Source organism: Python bivittatus, unplaced genomic scaffold (assembly GCF_059951505.1).
Source record: "Python bivittatus isolate LINGU-HERP-01145 unplaced genomic scaffold, Pbiv_v1 ctg000330_np1212, whole genome shotgun sequence".
Taxonomy (NCBI): Eukaryota; Metazoa; Chordata; class Lepidosauria; order Squamata; family Pythonidae; genus Python; species Python bivittatus.
In genome coordinates, this window is record NW_028277058.1 from 29,599,446 (window position 1) to 29,623,294 (window position 23,849).

The 23,849-nt window shown below is 36.8% G+C and overlaps 1 protein-coding gene across 3 annotated transcripts; it reads left to right on the plus strand.

Annotated features, from left to right (window-relative positions):
* Window positions 1–149: 149 nt before the first annotated feature.
* Window positions 150–20,704, plus strand: NUDT4 (nudix hydrolase 4). Of its 3 annotated transcripts, none has more exons than XM_007435715.3 (5): window positions 150–707; window positions 11,405–11,515; window positions 12,120–12,164; window positions 15,927–16,011; window positions 17,801–20,704. In XM_007435715.3, exons 1-5 carry the CDS (start codon window positions 609–611, stop codon window positions 18,001–18,003), a joined length of 543 nt encoding a protein of 180 aa, XP_007435777.1. In that variant the 5' UTR covers window positions 150–608; the 3' UTR covers window positions 18,004–20,704. The 3 variants fall into 3 exon arrangements, with proteins under 3 accessions (XP_007435777.1, XP_007435776.1, XP_015744857.1); XM_007435714.3 differs by having other exon boundaries at window positions 156–707; window positions 15,924–16,011; XM_015889371.3 differs by lacking the exon at window positions 150–707 and adding an exon at window positions 6,489–6,641 and having other exon boundaries at window positions 15,924–16,011.
* Window positions 20,705–23,849: the final 3,145 nt, after the last annotated feature.

The following is a 23,849-nucleotide window of genomic DNA, read 5'->3' on the forward strand; positions in this document are numbered from 1 at the left end:
CACGCCCCTTCCCGGGCCCCCTCCCCGCCTCCCTCAGCTTCCCTGAATTACTGTAGCTCATTCTCAACCGAGCCCCTCTTCCCTCCCTCGTCTCGCCCCTCGTAGGCGGGTCCGGCGCCTGCGCAGTGAGTCCGAGAGGCCGGGAAGTTGCGGGCGGGTGGAGGAATGTGCGTTACAGTTAAATAGTGGATACGGCGCCGCAAGAGCGGCGCTTTCTAGGGACCGGATGAGGGACGGGGACTGAGCGAAGCGGGAGGAGCTGCGGCCGGAGGGAGCTGTCGGGCTGGGTCGCAGCTGCGGCGCTGAGGAGACCGAGGCGGCCGGCAGAGACAACAGGCGGCGGGGCTCCATGGCGCGGCGTGGATTCCGGGGTGGCCGCGGTGTCGCCAGCTCCTCTGCCACAGCTGTGCGCGGCGCTTGGTTCCCCTGAGGGGCGCTCGCCTTCTCTCCCGACGAGGAAAAAGGGCTCTCTCGATCCATCGCGGTCCTCGGATTGGGCCGGCGAGAAAAGGGGAGCCACCGGAGCCTCCCTCGTCGTCCGCTTCCCTCCCATACGGGCGGGCGTGCCGGGGGCTGGAGTAGGCGGCGGCGGCGGCGTTTCTGCCTCTATGATGAAATTCAAGCCAAATCAGACGCGGACCTACGACCGGGAGGGCTTCAAGAAGCGGGCGGCGTGCTTGTGCTTCCGCAGCGAGAGGGAGGATGAGGTGAGAACCGGAGTCCGGACGGCTTCGGTGTATGGCGGGACGGCGTGGAGGAGGACGGAAGAAGTTGGGGTCTACCCCGCCCTGGGCTCCCTGTCGGAGTCGGGGCTACGCGGCTGCCGCGCCCAGACTCGCTCGCTTCTTCCTTCCTTCCTTCCGTCCTTCCCTCCTTCGCCGCCGGCCATCAGCCCGTTCGGCTCCTTTGTGTGCGGCGCCTGCCGAAAGGACTTGGCTTGTCGCCCCCTTGCGTGCCCCGTCGGTCCCTGCCCTGCTCTGCTCCTTCGCCGGCGTGGCTGACGGGAGCCAAGATCTGGCTGCCTGGGAATTATCCTTCCTTGTCCGAGAGCAGCCCGACCGGCGGCTTTGGAGCGCAGGGGCTGCCGCTCGCCAGTGGGCGTAGGTACAAGCCCTCCGCGGGCAGCGCTAGCTAGAGCACTCGGGGCTGCAGTGTGGGTGGGGGAGGAGAGCGATGTGTGAACGGTTCACGTGTGCGAGAGACTAAGACCTCCTGCAGGTCAGCTACCCCGTGGGTGAGACTGGAACCAATGTGCTTTCAGCGCTGCGCATCTTTATACCCTGTCGCTAGCTGGACAGATCTGGCTGTCTCCGAAAACGGCAGGGCCCGAGTTCAACGACCTCTTTAGAGACGGGCGATCAAGTTGCTTTTGAGACCGTCGCCTTTTTTAACAGAAAGGCCCCTTCCCTCCTCGCCTGAGTTCTAAAGCAGACAAGTAGGCGGCAGTAGTTCCTATTTATGCAACCGTAATCTGTGAAACTTGCTCCTGGTGATTTCCCTGCCCCATCTTTGTTGCTTTGTGATGTGTTCTGAATGGCTATATAAAACTGTAATAGCTGAGTAATGATTTTCTGTTAAACTATAAACCAGATAGCTCAAAGGTAAGAAACTGGCTTGAAGCATGATTATATATGATGTGCATATATACATCTGGGTTAAAATCCATGGATGGATACATCAGTTTCCATATACATAAGTATTAGTTGAAACTGCATAATATGTAGTGCAGTATAATCTAATAGCATTTGAAAAACACTATATACACACACACACACACACACACACGTATACACATGGGTAACTGCAAAATTACTTTGACTACCATCTTCCTCTAGTTAGGGATACCATAACCAGTTGCAAAAGTATGGATGACCATTAGATGGCAGCAAAGAGTCAGGGTTTTCCTATTACTTTGGTGTCATCTAGTGGATGTCAGGCTTTTTGCATTTCAGAGGTGGTAACCATTACTCTTGATAATTTCAAACTGATAGAAAAATTTAGCAGTTCCAGAGAACCACCATCATTGGCAAAGAAGGTATTGTTGATATTGATACCTGAAAGAACTTCTAAAAAATCCTGAAAATCTTAATACTTGAATAATTGTCATTGAATTCATCCTTTTTTTTTTTTTAAGCTAACATAGATTTTAAAAATCAGCTCCATTCCATCATAACTTTTAGCTGTCACTCCTCAGGTTTATTCAAAGTGAGATGATGGTCTACTGAGGATAAATTTAAAAACAAAGTAGTGTACTCTCTCTTATCTAAGCAATGTATAAAAACAACTTCAGAGAATTTTGAATTGCAAATACAAAAAGTTGATTCTCTGCTATTTCTTAAAGTACAGTATTTAATCAAATATTTTCCCTACATCTCGGAGTAGCAAGTGTTAATTGCAATTTGAAGTTGATGTAGGAAGAAAAGATACATTTCTTCTTCATAATATAGCATTCACATAGTGGTTTTGTCATGTAAGCTAGAAGCAAATCTGCAAAAAGCAGGCTTAACTGTATCAATTTGCCATAATTTTATAATGCACTTGTGTAACACTCTAGTACTGTTATAGCTTATTGGTGAAAAACATATACTGTTAGGCAGGAGGCTCTAGGTATACAGAATAACAAGAATTTATTTAAGTGAGTAATGACTATAACTATAGTTATGTAACTATTATATAGAGTTATAGCTTTTCTTTATACATTGTTTTCTTTTCTTTCCCCCACCAATCATGTAGCATGTTAATGTTAGTGATGGCAATTATAATGTTGTATCTGTCCAGGACCATTTGGACAGCCTTTCTAACTTACTGATACAGACTTTATTAAAAAGTAGATTTTAAAATTTACATTTTCATTTATGCTAACTGAATTGAAGAAATTCAGTTATTAGATGGCTGGGCGGGGGAAATCAGTTGTTGGAGATATGTTCACATAATAATCACTACAGGAGTCTTGGATCCAAAAAGATTTTATCCTATATATTACCAGACCATCCACTAAGGAAGATCATGCAATCCTATTCATATTATATTATGAATATTTAGAACTCTGTCATCTAAAAAGAATACAGGCATTCTTCTCATTTTAAAAAAAACCTTATTTAGACTGCTTGATAGCTTTGGATTTAAAGAGCTTGATATGTTCTTAATTAAAATAATCTTGTGTAGCTTAGATGTGTGACGTGGACCCACATGGGTCAGTGATCCATGCATCACTCCTGCCTATTCAGTTTAACATGCTGCACAACAAAATGCCAGCATCATTCCCCCACCAAGAATGAGTGGAATCTGCATCAAAAGTATTCCTAGTACCTAAAAATTGTGAGTGGCTGTAGCTATTTGTGCTTCATTTGGAAGTATATCCATGTATCCAGAAAAAGATAAGCTGAGTGATAAAGAGTTCGTCAGAGGGAGCCATTGAGGAAGACAGGAATAAATTCACCAGTTTGCCTTCTGAAAAAGCAATCTACAGTTACTGCCTAAGCCCTTCATTTTGTACAAGTGTCCATGATATTTTCTCAAATGTATGTCATATAAAATTATATCCTTTTGCTTGGATTTATTATGCAGTATGTCTAAAGTGAGGCAGTCATAAATTCTAATTTAAGTAGTCCAGAAGATAAAAATGCTATCTAACCAAAGATTATGGTTTATTTTTCTAAGATGTACAGTACAAATAATTTTACTATAGCAGCCAATTAATAAATGTGCAAATGGATTTGAAATCTGAATCTGTCCACTCTGCTGATATATACAATAGGAATATGAAAGCACTATTGACTGTCCCTTGTTTATGGCAATCAGATTTTTTTTCATAAATGTGAAATTTCTAGATACAGATTATGTCTAAATATTGCTTTGTAAAGGGTTACACTCATAACCTAAGGCAATGCAAATGGATTCCTAGTTACATGTCATTACACTGATTGATAATAACCCATTAGATAAGCCCATGCTTCTGCATTGTGAGAATGTAAAAAGCTATTAGTCTAGCACACCTATATTGTCTTGATAATATGATCTTATTTATATTTCATTTATATATCAAATTTTTCACTGCCTGTCTCGTTAAAAAAAACGACTGGGCAGTTTACAGAAAAGATAAATATTAATTAAAAATACAATATAATAATTTAATAATTTATCCTAGATATTAAGCATCTTCCAAGATAATTGATGGTAACTAAAAGAGAGAGAACATCATCAGGGAGTCAGCCACCCCCAGGGTTGGTTAAAACTTTTTTTTTTTTGCCCCACAAAAGCTGGCAGAACCAGAAAGCTGGAAGGAAAGGGGCCAGTCTCACTTCTGGGGGGAGAATATTCCAGAGGGTGAGGCAACAGCAGAGAAGGCTCTCCTCCTGGGCCCCGCTAGCCAACATTCTCTTGCTAACGGGGTCCGCAGTATACCCTCTCTGCCTGACCAGGTGGGACAGGTCGATGTAACGGGGGTGAGATGGTCCCTCAGGTAGCCTGGACCCATGCTATGTAGGGCTTTAAAGGTGATAACCAACACCTTGAATGGGACCTGGAAGCAAACTGGGACCCAATGCAGTTCTCACAGCAAAGGTGTTATATGTGCCATCCTTGGGGCACCCAGGATTGTCTGCATGGCCACATTTTGCACCAGCTGTAGCTTCCAGATACTCTTCAAGCCATAGTTAAGCTTCTCAGATCATTTTAAAACTGCAGAAGGAGCTGTTGCTGCACTAAAAGTGAAGTACTCAGCAAGTTTTAGTTGCATGTATATGTTTCACTAATTTACTTTCAAGGAGAGAATAACTATTAGGCATATCTTACCAGTAACTTGTTGAACAATTTTACTTTTCTGAGTAGGTTGGCAGATCCACTCCATAAACTTCACAAAAACATAGGGACCAAAGTATTTAGTGAAGATAAAGACCTGGGGATATTGTAATAATCTGTTATGTTTTCAGGAACTGTAGCAACAATTGTATGTTTTAATATTACACCAGAAGAAACTTAGCATATTCTTAAATAATACAAGTTCTCTTCTTAAAAGAATATTATATCTCAGAAAACGTTGTGAGGAACAGCTTATTAAATTCATGCATTGTGTTCTGTTTCAGTTCTGTGAAACAAGTCTAAACAGTTATAATGAAAGTAAAGAATTTGTAGATGCTGAGAAAAATATAAATCAAACTGTTTTGTTATAAATGATAAATGACAAAATGTTGAATCCTTTTTGAGTGTTACATTTTGACTTTCTGCATAACAGTTTTTGTAGCATGAAGTATTGTACCTGTTGGCTGCCAGTTGTAAGAAACTGCTTGTGATTTTCATTTGGCTTCTGCAGAGGTGCTAGAACTAATTGCTCCCAGTAATGAAGAGGAAGGAGTATTTCTGAATCTCCAACAGGATTGATAACGTGTATTTTACATAGGAGGAGTATTCTAGTTGGCAAGTGTGCTTCCTCACAATATGAAAATCCCTGTTATATTGCCTTTCTCCATATTGTAGAAAATCTTTGTACAGAGATGCACTTTTCAACATTTTAAATTAACTTGTGGCTGAAACCATGTTATGACAAAACAGCTTCTGTTATAAAAGATTTTTTGAACATTATTCAGATTAAAGCATAATTCTGTGGATGAAATGCTATGAATTTCTATGGCAGTAGAAAAAAGAGCTGGCCTCTTACCTTACAAAAGCTCTGGATTACTTAATATATCTGAGCTTTGAATACTGTCTGACCTATCTGGAATGTTGTCATTTTTCTCCTTATGTATAGGCATCATTATGTTTGTATGTGACTTTGTCAAGTTAATAACACAGTGCTATGCTAAGCCCCATTAATTGTTTTTCTGTGCCTTTCTTGCTTGGATCGAAACATGAAATACTTTAGTAGTTGATGCATAGAACTGGAAATAGTTGTAATAGTTTTGGGCTTAAAAACATGGGGCAGTTGCAGTCATTTAGTCTAGGCTTTTAAATGTCTAGGTTAAAACCTTGCACCCTGATTTTGATACTTGTGAATGCCTATAAAGGATTTGGATGATCAATAATTATAATATAAATAATTGAATATGTTTGGAGGTGATGCTATATAACCCTCATAGTAACCAAAGGAACCATTTTTTATTAGATTCTGTGAACTGGTAAACTCTTCTAGATTTCTAGAGCTATTTGAAATAAGCATGCTTAATGCTATGTTCATTTCAGTAATCTAAAGGTAGTATGTGCTCCAATATGGGTTCACGCATCACGCTAAGTTACACATTACAGCTTATCACAATGTTTGATTCTAGTCTCCGTATTATATTTGTTTCATGGTATCTATTCTGTTGTGAAATAACTTGGGGACTTCATGAGAAAAGGTAGTATTTCTAAATTAAAAAGATTCTTGAGAACGAAAAAAAAATTGAATGCTTAGAGCTCTCCCTTTCCCACAGAGATAGGCATGTCCAGTACTGTGGCCTGAACGTAGCTTCTTTTGTGTTTTACAGTGCTGTGATTTCTCCCTCAAACTTTGAAAAGTAGTGTGCAGATAATTTGCTGTGGAAGAGCAACAAATGAGTGACATGAATCCAGGGTTGTGGTGATTATTCGCTCTTAGAAGAATCTTTAGTTTGCTGAGGAATAAGATTTTGACAAAAGTTTTCATTAGACTTGACTCCAGTGGGACTGTGAGTAACGTTTTAATATTACATGTGCACACTGTGCTTTATTCCCAACCAGACAGTTAAACATTAATATATCAAAAGATTATAAGTAGCCAGCAATTCTGTGAAATGTGTTCAAAATGTGTTCAAAATCCATTCAAATAGGATTGTTCCTACATACATTTGGAATTAATTCAAGCACATTTTTTGGGTTGTAATTTTGACATACCCAGATTTATGCCATGTAGTTCTTAGATAGCCAGTGCATCTTTGGAGAGGGGGAGGAGAGAGAGAGAGAGAGAGAGAGAGAGAGAGCGAGAGCGCACACACTGTATGCAAACGTTTTGGAATATTTAGATTAAAACTACAGTTAAAAAAAACTACCATCATATTTGGCATAACTAGGTAATTATATTCCAAATTGCAGATAGTTACAGTTATAACATGTTGCATTAGTCAAACCCTACCTCAGGTATTCTGAATATTCATTTTAAGAAAGATTTTAAAAAACTGGAATAAGTCCAGTATGAATAATCAAGGACTGGAAACTAAATTTTATGAGGAGAGACTAAGAGAACAGAGTATGTTTGTTCTTGGGAAAAGAAGACTTCAGTAGTATATATTCAAGTGCATATAATATTCTCAGATATCTAAATGGGCATCATACTGAAGTTTTTTCTTCACAGTAAGAGCAGTTCAGAAGTAAAACCAGTTACCAAAGAAAGTGGGGAATTCCCCTTCATAAGAAGCAGAAGTTGGACAACCATTTATTGTGTATGCTTTAAATTGGATTTCTGTGCTGAGCAAAAAAACATCTCAGTGGTTAAAATGGTTCCAGCTCTAGGATTTTATAAAGATTTTATGGTAAATTAATGCTTTGAACTTTATCTAAATAAAGCTACTTATGTTTTGAAAACTGATTTTGAATATAGGAATACAGTTTACGTAAAGTCTTAATATAAGTAATTTCTGTCATTGCTTACATTTTCTCCATTTCTCCATTAATTTATATAATAATAAATTCTCCATTAACCTAGGGACAGTGACTCAAAACAGTGCCATGTTTTGATAATTCATGGATCTGAATCTTATATAATGGTACAATGTTGTATTTTCAAGCTTCAGGCAGGCCAAACAATGACTCCTTCCTTGTATTAATAATTGGGATTTCTGATCACAGGCTGAACAATATAAATGCTGAATGAAACATTTCCATTAGGCTGGATATTTTGATCTGGAAAAATAATCAGATTCATTATTATTGGTGGTTACTCATATGAGTACAAAAACATGTTTTCCTTCATTGAAAAAAAGTTTCATCTGATGAAAAGACATGTTTTCTGATATAACTATAGAAGTTCTGTTGGATTAAAAAAAATAAGAAATAAAGCTAAAAACTATAATGTACCTGGCTGTGACCACAGTATCAGAGAATGTAAGTGATAACAGGGCTAAATGTGAGTAGCATATCCATTATAGGTACAGAATAATTTCAGTAGTGCATTATTCTGTATTAAAGCTGCTTAGTTGAATAAAATTGTATAAATGATAAAATAATTCCTTTCATAAGCACTAAAATTTATAATCCTGAAGCATACAAACTGTGAACAAAGTTTTTCTTTTTCAACAAATTAACTAGTATATTCTAAAACCATGCTTAATTATATATCCAAAAGCTACTTCATCTTACTGAGGAAGATGTTTAATTTGTACTGCCATTTGAGAAGAAATAGAAAATAAATCATACACTGATTATTATTTTTTAAAAATCCAGAATAAACTATCTACAATAATCAAACATGGCTGAAATCATTCACATTAGTTGATACTTGATGCTTTTATTTCCCATTGGCCTCATGCAAGATGTATCTGACAATAGTTACATGATTTGCATGGATATAATTTATTTGTAGTTAAGATGGTTAAAGACTAGATGTGTAAGAGAATATAATGTAAGAACAATATCCAGTATGAGAAGAATAGAAGATAGAAACTTCCTGTTTGGCAGAAAAGGGACTATTAATGGTGCAAGCCAGTTTTCTCTAACCTAGTACCCTCAAATGTGTTGCAACTCTTAGAATTCCCTGTCAACATGGCTAGAGAATTATGGACTTTTCTGGTACTTTAGGAAGGTGCCAAATTGGTCAAGACTGACATAGGCAAAAGAGCATAATTGAGACAATGAATTTTCTGTGGCTTGATAACCTATATAAACATGTAAATAATTGAATCTTTAGAGTTTACATTTCATCTTCATAGCTTTGTTAACTTAAAATTATGTGTTTCTTAGATGAATGTTATTCTGTTACTTTGACCTTACAAAATCTCACCATCAGATTTTAAATTTAAGTCATAAAACATCAAGTTTAGGAACATTTCCTTGACTTAAGAGGTTATCATCATCTGGTCCCACCTTTCTTCCTAGAAGACAGAACTATCCCCATGGCTGTGAGTACAGTGAAGAAAACATATCCTCTGCCATTATTACAGTTGTGTGGATGGATTGTTAATGCTTTCCTGTACTGTGTAGCAGCTTCATGGTCATAATGCTAAACAGGAGAAGCTGGAGCAGTCAGCAACTTGCTTCATTTGCACATAAAGTCACTTAGAATCATGGGGTTATAAGGGACCTTGGAGGTCTTCTAATCCAACCCTTTGCCCAGGGCAGGGATCCTCAGAAACATATGAAACAAATGTTCAACTTTTGTTTGAAAACCTCCAGTGATGGAATACCCATGAGTCCAGGAGGTTTTCCTCTAGTATTTGAGATTGACATAGATTTGGTTCCCTTAATTCTTAGGAATTGGATGAGGGGACTTAGTAGTTTGTTTGGATCTATCAGAACCTTTTGATTCATTAGCTTTGATGTCCTTGTAGACTGCTTGTCTGATTTAGGTTTGGAATGCTGTATTAACAGTAGTTTTGGTCTTACTCTTGGACCATGTTCACAAGGTGGAGTTAAGGGACAATTGTTGAACACCATGATTAAGATTAATCCATAGATTTCTCTCTGTAAGGACTAATCATTTCTTTGCTTTTCAGATAAGAAAAAGTAATGTGAATATTGAAATTATTGGAAAGCAGAATTCAGAAGTATAGAGTGAAGTAACCCCAGTATACTAGGACTTATTCTTCTAAAGGCCTGCTTGAGGATAGGAGTTTGCTCTGTTCTGGAAAACATTATATTCCACTTTAAAAAAAAAAAAAACTGAATTCATATTCTAGGAATACATCTTATACTGTTCTGTTCCCTAATTTCTTTAGGTGGAATAATAGCAAGAAATTTATTTGCATAATTATATTTAATAAATTAGATTTGGAAACAAATATACAAGCGTGCCTAGATTTATTGCAGTGTGCTTATATGAAGTGCTACTCTTAAACAATATCCAAAAGTTTACATAAGTACATGATCTCACAGCTAGGCTAATAGTGCATGGTATCAGAATTATCTAATAGTGAAAATAGGGGTATGCTGTTCTTTGTATCAGAAGCAAAAAAAAGCATGGGCGCACGTATCATACCTGTCAATATCCCCTTAAAGAACCCACATTTTTTCTTGGCTCACACAGCTGCTTAACCAACCCTACAAAAATATGAATTTGAATTAAGGAGTGCTGACAGCACACTTATGCCTACTCCAAGACACTTCGTCACACCCTGTTGGCACCTCCTTAACTCAAATGTATGCGGGGAGCGCTCTACCATGTGACCCCAGGAAAAGATACAGGTTCTTTAAGAAGTCTTCATCAGGTTGTACATGCCCATATCCAACCTGAATTAGCTTCAGATACAAAACCCAGCATATCCCTAATTGAAATATTTATACTGATTTTCTGTCTAGTCCCATAAGTTCAGAATGAACAAAAGTTGTTTAGATGCTCAGTGACAGGAATGTTCATGTCCATGGCATTCAGTCCGCAAGAGAATAGTCAGGTCCAGCCCATAGATTGAAGACCCGAGTCTAACAAGATCAAGTGAAATATGAGATCAGAGTATACAGTAAGAAAGAGTCAAGGAGTTTAGGAAAGCTGTTTCAGGATATCACATACTAACTTAATCATGTTGCAATTTCCAATAACCTGGCTAATCTCCAGTGTGATTGCTTGTGCTCTAGGCAGCTGAGCCTGTATTTCTGCAGATTTCTAGCACTCAAGCAAAAAGCTATTTATAGAACCTGGTCTTATAATCAAACGTTCCATGTCATTCTTTTCTTCGGCATGCTCATGGACTTGTTTTTGGATCAGAAATCAGAATGGTGGATCTGTGGAGCTGGAAGAAATTAAAAACTATCCAAGCTCCATTCAAGCATTTAAGTCCCAAGGCAGCAGAAGTTCACAGGTTCAGTTGTCTTATTTTCTAATATCATCTTCTAATAGAAATCTCCTAATCTGACAATGACATTGTCAGGCTTAATTCAAGTTGTTGGTTGTAACCATTAAAACCTTAAGTTGTTGAAAGCTATACCTTGCTATCAAAGGGACTGCCTATCTCATTATAATCCAGTTTGATTATTAAGATACATCAAAGTCTGAGGATGCTGTCATTGCAAGACCTACTTATTGGCATGTGGGAAATTTCAGTGTTGTTTCTAAAGTTAGAATATACTCAGTTACAATTAGTTTTTGCTAGTTTTTTTAAGAAGTGTTGAGACATGTCTCTTTAACGTGGCCTTTTAAATTACTTTCTCTGCTTTATTATTTTAGGATAGTATTTGTTATATGCTACTTTGCTCTCTTAGTAAAAAGGTGACATAAATATATTAATTACAGTACTTTTATTCATAGGTGCTATTAGTAAGCAGTAGCCGGTATCCAGATCAGTGGATTGTTCCAGGTGGAGGAATGGAACCTGAAGAAGAACCAGGTGGTGCTGCTGTCAGAGAAGTCTATGAAGAGGTAAAATGATTCAGAACTGTCATTTTGAAATAATGTGTGACTGTTCTTTCAGGATTTTTTAAATTCATTCCTTCTGGTATATAAGGTAGGAAGGACTCATACTTCACATACATCACAATCTAGAAAGAATCATTCCTACATTCCTTTTCCAGCCAATAAGTATACTAGAACAGTTATATGCTAGACTCATCTGAAGGAAAATACCATAGTGCTACTAGATAGATGTATAATATCCCTTTATGATAGAACCAGTGGATTTTGAAAGATCAAGAAGCCAAAATTATGCTTCTTCTCAATAATACCTTGATTCTTGTCAAGTATTTTCTTGCAGAACAAAACTGGTTACTTTTTAAGTCTGCTAAATTTCTGCATACTCTTATTAGTTACATGCTTCCTACATATAAGTCCTATGAGAGTAATCAAACAGAAGCTTTGTTGGAAACTTCTATGTTTAAATTGAACCTAACTGCTAGAATTTCACAGTGGGGATGGTTCCCCTCCCCACGTGAAACATACCCTCCTATAAGCTACATTGTAGGAATACAAGGATTGTTTATAGATATTTTTTTTAAAAAAAGAAATCTGATTATCTTATTCGTTGCAGGCTGGAGTAAAAGGAAAACTTGGCAGATTATTGGGAATATTTGAGGTGAGCCTTTTAAAATTTTATTGGAAATATATTCTAGAAAATTAGTGTGTAGTTCTGCTTATGAGGGACAGGAGGAAACATCTAAAATTACTTGAATGAAGAATTGATAATTTAAATGATTGTTGGATTTCTTAAAGATCAGATTTAGTAATGGAACAATATTATAATACAAAAATGAGGAAAGGAGAAGATAATCTATGGGATACTACTTTTTTCCAGTCCACAAAAATATGTTATTTATGAAATTCATTCAGGCTAAAATTATTACTACCGCCAAGAATTATTTTCCATTGAAAGCAATGAGATTAAGGAGGCACTCTGCTAAACACTTGGGTAAAGTAGACATGGCTGTTAGACTTGCAAAGCAGTCCCAGGTTGTCCATGCTTGTATGCATCCATGACTGCTTTGTTTTGCCCACAGTCCCAGTGGAAGTGTTTAGTATAGACACACATACCCACAAATGGGGATAGCTTTCAAAGCAGAATACAGTTGCTTTAGCTCTTCAAGGAAAGGGGTTTCCACTTGTGCTAACACATTTGTGAAGAGCCCACTGAATGCTTTTCTGCGAAAGGCTTATGCAACTTAAGATAATTAACTTTTGTCCAATTGTTGGGCAAAGCATGTTCTGTTAAATCCCATAATCCATTGTTGCAAATTCAATAAATGCTAATAGATGAAGTTCAGTCCTGTTTGTAGCATTTATATTTCTCTTGCCAAGCAAACTCATTCTAGACTTCTATAATATTCATAATATTATACATTTTGGGTTTTTTTCTAGTTTATTACCTTGTTTCTATAATGACTGATAACCATTAATAACAGCCATACTGTACTGTATGTACATTTTGTTGTATATATGTACATACTCATCACACTAGTCCCTTTGGGGTTAGGGTAAGCAGTATTATACAAAGGGGCAGAAGAGGAAGAAGAAATAGTAAACAAAATAAATTGAAGATGTAACATAAGAAAAAAGAACAGGAAATATAGCTAAATCCAGTATACACCTATACCATTCAGTATACCTCTCTGTATATTTATGTAATTGTAAATTGTCTGTTTCTACCATATCCCTACAATGTTTCATATTGTCTTTTGTTCTTTATACTTCTCAGTTCTCTTTTTGAGGATCTCATTAACTCCATGCAACTATGACTTTCTCAGTACTCCCCTTCTTCTCAACCCCTTCACCCTTTGTTAATAGATATATTTTGCACTTCACTCCTGGATCATTCCCTCTGTGTGACCAAATGTGTACTGTGTGACCAAATGTGTACTGTGTGACCAGTACATCAACATACTTCTTTCATACTGGTCACACACTTTTATATTCAGAACATTAATTTTGCATCTTTTCATTCTTGACCCTATCTTTTCCTTGTTTTACTACACATGTTGCTTAAGTACTTCATTTACACAGCATTCAACTTACTTGTATGTTTCTCCAGATATACCCAATGTTCACTTCCATATAACAAAGTGGACAAAAGCATGCTGTTATATGCACTAGTTTTTGCTGGTTCTGCTTCTTTTGACAAATATTCATTCCTTGCATCAAATCACATACCATCCATTGCCTTTCTGTCAGCATTTATGTTAAATGCTATATTCATGTACCCAACCAATACACTTCTAACATCACACACATCCTTTATACATTTGTCTATAAAAACATTAAAGTGTCAGGTTTTCATCACACATCCTTGTCTTACTCCCTGCTATGCCTATTTACTTTATCATATCCTCACATTCATACAGTTCTCAGTTACCTTCTCAAGAGCAAATATATGATATGCATACCATATGCCCAACATAAAGTTGCAATACACTGGTCAGATTGTCCTTATTCTTCCCTCCTTTACCCTTTCAGCTAGAATTCTGCCAAGCACACTTGACAAATTAATCTTACTGTAGTTTTTGCATTTGCATTTGTTACTTTTCTTTTGGAAGAATGCCATTCTTTCTCCTTATACAGGTAGTCCTCACTTAACAATTATTCATTTAACAATGGTTCAAAGTTACGATGGTCTCAGAAAAAGTGCTTTGCAACTTGTACTTACACTTATAACCATTGCACCAGCTCCCTACGGTCATGTAATTGAGATTTGTGACCTTTTTTACAACGGACATTAAGCAAATCATGTGGTCATTAAGTGAATTGCTGTAAAAACTGTCCATTGGTGAAGTTGGATTTGTTTAACCACATGATTCACTTAACTACCATGTGATTCACTTAATGATGGTCATAAAAATGGTTGTAAAATCGGGTCTGGTCCCCATGGTGACTCGTTTAATGACTGCCCTTCTTAATGACCAATTTTCTGGTCCCTATTGTGCTCATTAAGTGAGAACTACCTGTACAATAATCAGGCACAGGTGTAATTTTCACAACCTAATAAACGAGCAACACAGTTATTCCATAAGCAAATCACATCTGTGTTTTAACACTTCTTTATTACACGATATCTGCAGCCTTAGAATATTTTGACTTTTTCACAGTGTTTATGACATATTTTTCATAACCTTTTTTCTGGACATTAATATTTATAGCATTTACTTCAATTCCACTATCACTATCATTCCCATACAAATCTCTAAAATAATTCATTTCAGCATCCCTCAGTTCATTTTAATCTCAAATCATTTCATCACTTTTATTTTTAACTATTTCTTTTCTTTATACAGGACACATACTTTTTCTTTCAACAGTCATTCACTCTGTTTTTTTTCTTTTTCACTTCTTCCCATATCTGGGTTGTTTTTGTTTTGTTTTGTTTTTTTCAAATAAAAGTCTGTCCCACATTCAGACTTTTCCCTAAGCAAATATTGTCCAAAAAATCCCCTTTCTCTTTCATTCTGGAGCCTCTAAATGGCCCATTTTTAAAGCTTTTGTCTTCCCACCTATCCATTCAACTCATCCAATTAATTTGCCCCCCACCCCATCATATTCATTCAGAACATTACACAATTTCCCCAGAATGTTACACAAAACCCATCATTGGCTCTTCCATTGTGACTATTCATTGGGGCATAACTTGTACTTAACACCAGCCTGTGGATTTGTTTTTGTATATATACCAGATAATATATGTAACACCAGTTCATACTTTGACATAAATCTCAACCCTCTCATTCATAATGAAACCTATGCCATCACCTCCCAGCATGTGCTCATGAACTCTGCTCCACACAGATGGGCCCCTATCATTCAGATTTATTCCTTCCATTTCTTTTAGTTTCATAAAAATTCAACATATCTATTTTTCATTTGCTAATTCACACTGTTTAACATTTATTTCTCTTACATTTCCAGTCACAGTCTTCTATGGTTTTCACCAGAGGGGCCCATAAATATTGTAGTAAGTGTAGATTAGGTTACCGGCCTTGATCATACTTGTGCCACATCCAGCACACATTGCTAAAATTAAGGACAGTATCACACAGTTCTAGCACATTTTAGTAGTATGCAACAAGTTTAGCCTCAACTCAGTTTTTCCCCAAGCGTGCTCATGCTGTTCTTCAAAAGCTTGGCATTCTGATCATACCATAACCTGCATCCTACCAGCTAGAAGGTACATACCGTACAGTATCCTGACAAATTCAGAATCATTTTGTTTTTATGGATTTTTGCTAATTCATTAATGTCAACCACCTTGAGTACTGTTTTACCATGGAGAAATGGGATGTAATTAATGTTAATACATCTCTGATACTGCAAATGTGAATTAAAATATTTGTTATTTTCTTTCATACTAAAGCAGAATCAAGACCGGAAGCATAGGACTTATGTTTATGTTCTTACAGTGACTGAAATCCTGGAAGACTGGGAAGATTCAGTAAATATAGGCAAGCCTTTTTCTGCCTTATAATATGCTAACCTTTTATAACAATGAATACAGAATGTTATTTTTAGGAAACATTCACTCAAGTTACAATATCATGTCATTTAAGTTTTAGGCACAATTTCAAATGTTCAAAGTGAACCAAGAAATTTAACACTAAATTGTTTTATTTATATATATATGTGTGTGGGTGTGTATGTATAGGATGTCTCTAATAGCTGTGATGTATGTTGGAGGTACAAAATTCCTGCTCTACAAGATAATCACTTATAATAGAAATTCATTGTAATAATCAGAAGATTATATTTTAATGAACTAGAACCAAGAATAAAGAGGAGAAAGGAATACTCAATTTGCATTAAAAATAGGCCCAACTGTTAGTTTTTCACATTAAGAAACTATGTTTATACCTCCAGATGCTAAAGCTCCTTATTTATCATTAAGATCCTAAGATGTACAAAATAATTTCATATACAGAGATGAAGATCTTGGCTGCCTGCAAGAGTAACCTTGTTTCTTACAGTTGTTACAAGCTTTTCTTACTTATATATATTAATAAGCATAGAAAAATACTGTTAAAAAGTTCTTGTGGGGTGAAACTTGTTTATAAATTATCTAGATTTAGAGGCAAACAATGAACTGGCCAAATTTGCTGATGATGCTAAGTTGTTTAAAATAAAAAGGGAATTGTGTAGTACTCCAAAGGATTTCTTCAAACGTAGTGAATGGGTCTCTGAATGACATAGATCAGCACTCACTTGCAAAGTGATACCTACAGTATTGGCGTAAAAACTCACTAGAATCATCAGGAAAAGAATAGAACACTGAAAGAGGTTTTTTAAAAAGCAATGATAAAAGTGTATGTTTTGACAGAGGGTCAGGGAAGAAGACTTGAAAACAATATGGTCAAGTTTTCTTAGAGTTCTGTAGATGATATAATTTTCCAGGCTTCCCCCCCCCCCACCTTCTTGTTGATGATTCATAATAGCATTGTATAGGTATCAAATATTTGTTATGGTCATAGACCAGCATATATACAACTTTGTTAATTTATTATAATATATACATACAATATAATTCTGCTAGGTGGTTCTTAATTGAATCTGGCCAGAGGGTTAGGATTTACTATATTGGCCAGTCATTTGGCAAAAAGTTATGCCTTTTACTGCTATCTTAGGTAATTTCTTTATTAAAGCACATTAGACATTCAGAACATTACCTGGGAATGAAAGGGTGACATGATAGAAATTAAAAAATCACAAAGGGACAGAAGTTTTTCTCTTCAATATCAGAACTAATCATCTATTAAAACTAAATGCAGGGAGATTAATGATAATAGGAAACACATATTTATACAACATACAGTTAAAATACAGAATTCAGTCATTTTATGGCTATCAGCAATCAGCATATTTTAAAAGGGACTAAATAGGATTGGGTGATCAATGGCTATTCATCTTGAGGCCTGTATTATCTCCTGAGTCATACAGAATATAAACCTGTTAGGGAATATGGAAAGGGCTAGCTATCTCGTATGCATGTTTGTTTAGCTTTTTGGAGGCATTTTTTGGGTCACCATGTTCTGTGGAATACCAGGCTATATTAGCCTTTGGTCTCACCCAGAAAGCATTTTAAGAACGAATCTGAGATTTTTGGAGTGTCTGAATCATATTTTCATGTGCAGCATTGTTAAATAATGAAAACAAGGAACTTCAGAAGTTATAATACTAGTGATAAAAATGTTAAGCTTCAAGCAAGCTAGACCTTAAAATATTATCTTTCTGTCCTCACAGGAAGGAAGAGGGAATGGTTTAAAGTTGAGGATGCAATCAAGGTCCTTCAGTGTCACAAGCCTGTGCATGCAGAATATTTGGAAAAATTGAAACTTGGGTGTCCATCTACCAATGGAAATTCTGTAGTTTCTTCCCATCCTGATAACAATTCTCTGTATGTTACTTCAGCACAAACTTCTGGGCTACCTTCTACTATAAGATAAATTCTGAATTACTTTTTCATGTATTTCCATCACAAGTGGAAATGTATTAGTGATCCTGTACTATGTGTATTGTAATCCAGATCTTGAGTCCATGAATACTTTATGTTCAATCTTACATCTTTTCTTTTTTTAGCAATGTATTTTGGCAAATCAAAGCCATGCAGGGATTTTTAAAGATGCCTTAAATGGTCCTCTTTAGTTTTTAAGCATAGTACTTAATTTGAAGAGTGAATTTATCACTTGACATTTGAGTTTGACTTAATTCTGTTTCTTAAACTTTCTAAAAATCAAATAGTTATATTGCTTTATTCTATTCATTGTTATTTCCCAACATCAAAATTAAATTAGCTGGAGGAATTAAAAGGCAATGAAACCAACAAAGTGCCTTCAGTGTTAAACTTCCTCCTTTAAAATGTTTTACATAAAAGTCATATTCAGAGCATATTAATGCTGTCTTAACTTTTATCAGTTCTTCATGTTGCTCTTGTTAAAAATTTTGGCCAAATAGGTAGATATCACAAAATGCAATTTTTTTCATTTTTTGCTGCTTCTTGCCAAAGTTAGCACTCACTTTCTTTGCAGTTCCAGCAGGTTTAATTAATTACTGGAGACCATTCCAACTTTTTCCAGTCACTTTATAGATTATGTAAATCATATTATTTGGAAGATAACTGTTTTGATGATTTTTTTTTTTTAAAAGGGGGCAAACAGGAGATATCTAGATATCAAAATGTTTTCATATCTGCCTCTAAAACATGCATGTTTTTACTCTCAGTTGTACAAGTTTTAATTTCACCATTTTAAAAAAGCATCTACACTAATTTCCATTTTTCTGTAAAGACAAAAGTTTTGGTTGAGGTAAACAACTACTTCTGTTGTAAAAACTTATTTCTCATTCTTTCTATGTAACATAAACTCACTGTAAATAATTCAACAGATGTAAAGTATAAAGTGGAAAGTAAATGTAATGTAAATACTACTGTTCACCCATTTGGGTTGCCACCTATGACATTCATAGTGACATAGCAAGCAGGAATGTCAATAGCTCAATTTCTTTAATAGCTATATCTTCACTAACAGATTTTCTGTTTATCACACAGCTGTTAAAGGGACAATAGTCATGTCTGAAAACAGGTGGGGACTCTATACACTATGTAAAAAGGCTGCTATGAATTAACCACTTGCTGTTACAATTTTTTAAAAAAACTTAGTGTCATAACTTCCTCTACAAAGATGGAAATAATAATAATGTGCCATATGAATGAATTTAAACAAGAAACACCTGTAAAGTGTTTGAACAGTTGTGAGTTTTCATTTAAGAACAACCTTAGTAGTAGTAATAGGACATTGGTATGAACATCTGCCATGGGTTAGAACCTCAAAATGTTAGCTTAGATGATTGTGGGGAATCATAGGGCATGATCAAAAAGCCTTATATAAAGTCAAAATGAGAATACAGACTTGATACAACACCCTTATGCTAATTGGACTGGGGGAGTGGTTGGTTATAAGTAACACACAATTGTAATATACAATCATAAGTTGGTTCTTCAGGCCCATGCTTCTGTTCATTATTCAGTAGTTTACTGACCATATGGTTGTAAAGGTGAGAAAATGTCATAGTGATGAACAGAACAGCAAGCTCAGTCTGTAGTTCTTAACGATTTCTTTCCTCTCAACATTTACTTTTGGAACATAAACTAATCCAAGCTAATAGAAACTGAATATTAGTAATGCATGATTATTTTGCTTTCTGCCATTATATACTATGTAAAAATGTACAGTTTATGCTAACTAAATCAAAGGCAAGCGCTTATAAATACTTCAGGCTGCCGTGCCACATTGTTAGACCGATGTACAGATCTCTTCAGCCTATGCAATTTAAAATAATTACACCTTCCTTAGATTTCTGACATCTCTCTTGCAACATGATACACAGGAATAAAAAATATCCATTGTTCAGTTTCCTGAATTTACAAGTTTATTGATAAAAGTTAACATACTTTAATTCTATAGTTTGTAGGCTGTGCAGTGCTTTGAAATTGGTTTAGGAAAAAAATATGGCTGCCAGACAAGTGCTCAGTTTGCATTCCAAAGCACCTCTTCTAAACTGAATCCAAAGAAACCCATAGCTGTAATAATTTGCAGGTATAGGCTGGGCAATAGGCACGTCAAATATAATAGCAAAGACTCTTGCCAAGATAAAACATTTTATAATTAATGAAAGGGGCATGGTTTCCTATAAAATGTCAAAGCATTCAAGGTATATTTCAAATAGTGAAATATTCTTGTAGAACTAGGATTTAGAACAAAACTTACTCTTTAGTGATCTGCAGCTGATCACTAAACTAAACCTACAGCTGGTTTCCCAGAGAGAAGAATGGAAATTGATTTGGATCTTCATATACTAGAAGTTTGTTATATAGAGAACAGGTACCTGGGAACATGTCTTATAAGCAGTGCAAGAGGTGACAGAAACAAAAATTAAAATCTATGTGTACTGCAAGCTACCCAGACCTATTATTAAAATGTTTGAAACAATTGTTCAACATGCTTCTGAAAGTACACACACACAAAAAAGGAAAACTACATGATTCAAGTTGTAAACATTTTGAATAGAGCATGGCTTTCTTTTAAAGACTAATGTAAGAATTTTGACTTTTTATATCCAAAAGAAACCTCTAATAAAAAAGAAACAATTTTCAAAGACTGCTGTTCCTTTTTACAAAGTTTAGTGTCATAATTAAGCAGTGCTTCACCTGGTCTAAAAGCCACAAACTGCCATAATAGAAGGCAGGTTCAACAGCTGGTTGGCTGGCCCTGTTTATTCACATTAAGTTCTAATCAAATTCTCTTCTACCAAAAGCGCTTCTCATTGTAGACTTTGTGAGAGCCATGTTGGTCTATGCTGACAAAATATCAGGAGCCTGGTAACCACTTTTCCAAGGACTAATAAGTTTTATTAAAAGGCATAAGCTTTCATGAGCTGCAGTTTACTTCCCCACATGCCCTTGAAGGGAGTGTGGCAATAATCTTTGTAATCTCTGTAGTATGTAGACTCTAAAGGGTTCTTGACTTCCTGCCCTTTAAGAATGATAACCTGTTGTTTGCACTTGCTTAAAAAACTATATCATTTTCTTGTTAAGTTCAGAGATTGCCAGTTGGAAAAGTTGCTACCAGGCTCCTGATACTATTCGACCAAAACTTGATTATTTTTATTACCATATTAGCTAAAAAAATTCTATGCTTCTAGCTGTGGAGAAGGTACCAAAGCAAAGTAATAGCATATATGCCTATTCTTTATTGCCTACAGAATGTCCAAGGCTCAGTCTACAGCACTTGCAGTTTGATCAGACACTGAGGAAGATGTCTGTTGTTGATCTGGAGAGTTATGCTGATTAATAATGGACAGTGTGCAATGCTTGGGATTTGATTCAACACACATTTTGGTATGCAGTCATCTCTTTTCTTCCAGGACCACGTGCATATCAGGAGGAGGTTTCTTCTGCAGTCAATCTTTGAAAAGAGCACAACTGCCTACAAGAAAAACACTCGCCCTCACAGCTCAGAGGGACTCCCATTCAGGTCTGCTGTTTCAGGTTGTGCCAGCACTGATTTCCCTCATTGTGGGCTTCCATAGTGTTCATCCTCAGTCTTGTCTTCCTCCTTACTCCCACCATAACAATGGCAGGAGGAAGTATAAAGAAAGTCAGAATCACTGTGCAAAAGCAAGGAGGCAGGGCAGCATGTTCAAGCACCAGTAAAGCCCATGCAACAGTCTCTATAATGGCAGCTGGATCAGGCACAGCCTCAGCAGCAAACTAATTTGCTCCAGTCAAAGTGATCAGGAAGGCTTCCCTAAGCCTCTGGGCTTGTAAGGGAAAGAGAAACCAAGATATTCAAGAACCAGCTATTTTGGTGAATTTGGATTTGCCTTGATTTTTGACCCTTTTCTCTGGAAAGAAACATCCAGGCCCTAATAAGTTCTGAGGAGGACAGGGATCTGAATCTGACGCATCTCCAACCACCTACAGAACAGACTTTAAAGCAATGTTATATCAGTACCACTGGGCAAAGGGACAATAGTCCTCAAGCTGAACAGGCAACTACAATGATGATTTCTATACTACCTCTTAAGTAACTTCAAAAGTATTTGCTTCTGAGTCAAGAGTCTCTTTTCCACAATTCTTCACCAATCTCATCATTAAGGAATAAAAGGATCCTGCAAAGCTCTTGCAACAAATGAGACAAACAATCCTGCAAGAATCTACCTACTCTGGCCAGCAAGTTGTATCTCCTTGCAAAAAAATAGCTGTGCTGGCCACAGACAAACCTAGATCAGTATTCTCTAAGTACTGGAGGTGGTCTTCCTCAGATTCAGACAAATCACCAGGCCAATGGTGCTGAGAATTCTGTATAATGCAAGCAGTAATGCAAATACAATAGCAAATTCAAATATGACCAAAATCTCAGTCCTCTGGACTTGAGCCTTACTTCTAGAGATACCAGCAGAGGCAAGATACCTGAAAGAGGACTGAAACAAGCTTGTGAGCATCTCAGAATTCTTGTACCTCACCCATGGCCAACCTCCAGTTTGTTGCAAGAGCCAACATGGCTTCAGATGTAGAAATGTGTTGGAGGTTATGGCTCAAGTATTGGGAAGTAGTCAACTTCACATCCAAAGAAAACCTTGCATGTAACCCATTCCTGTAAGGAAAGCTGTTTGGCGATTCCCTGATACCAATGGTGATCAAATTTAGGGATCAGAAGAAGTCACTGCACATAGCCCAAAATAAATATTAATCCAGATCAAGGAAGAAATCCTTATTCAGCCTTTGACATCTTTGTTTTCTCCAGGGAATAAACAAATTAGCTTTTACTGGTCCTCCAAACAAGAAGCCTCAAGACAACCCATGTTCTAGACTTAACAGTGCAAACTTAAAGAAAATGAAATTTTGATTCACTTGGTAGAGCAGCTCCACTGATTGATGGATGCTAGTGACAATCAAACTGGGCCCTAGAATACTAGAAAAAACCAAAAGGTAAGTTCCTATCATTTAGAAATAAAGACAGACATCAAGGAATGATATAGACACTACCAAACATAGGTACCACACACCAGATGCTATAGGAGGAACTCTTTTCATGAGTCTTCCCCACAAGTGAACTTCAGAACCTGAAATTGTACCTGTAGTCTGGATGCACAAAGAAGCAAAAACCTTGTCACAAGAACAAAAAAAAATATGGAGAATGGCAGTAGGAACCACTATAGCTGATGTAAATGAAAACAGATTCACAACACCATGTCTGTGCCTATATCTTGGTCTTGGATGTGAAGACGGCAGGCACAGACATGGTGCCATGAGTCTGTTTTCATTCACATCAGCTACAGTGGTTCCTACTGCTATTCCAGAAGTATATATCTAACAGAATGCATAAATGATTGAAAATTCTGGAGGAAGTGAAGCAGCTCCTATGCTGATGACTGAAACTTGCAAACATATCAAAAGTCATCTCAAGAAGTAATCAAAAATACAAATCATCATGCAGTCCATCTCCAGAACAGGTTGGTACAGGGATCATGACCTCAACAGGGATCTATACATGTTTCAAAGATGGGTAGTCCTACAGATTCAAGCTATGATACCAAGATGACCTGACAATCCATAATAAATCATAAAACTTTTTTAAAAAATCTGCCCTAACTTTGCAGTTTTTGTATAGCAGATATGTGCAAGCTAATAATGCACAGGGTACTTAGAACATACTTGAAGTATGCTCTAGAAACCAGAAAGCCAAATTATTTGTGTTATAAAAGTCAGAGATCAAGATAAGCATGTTTTACA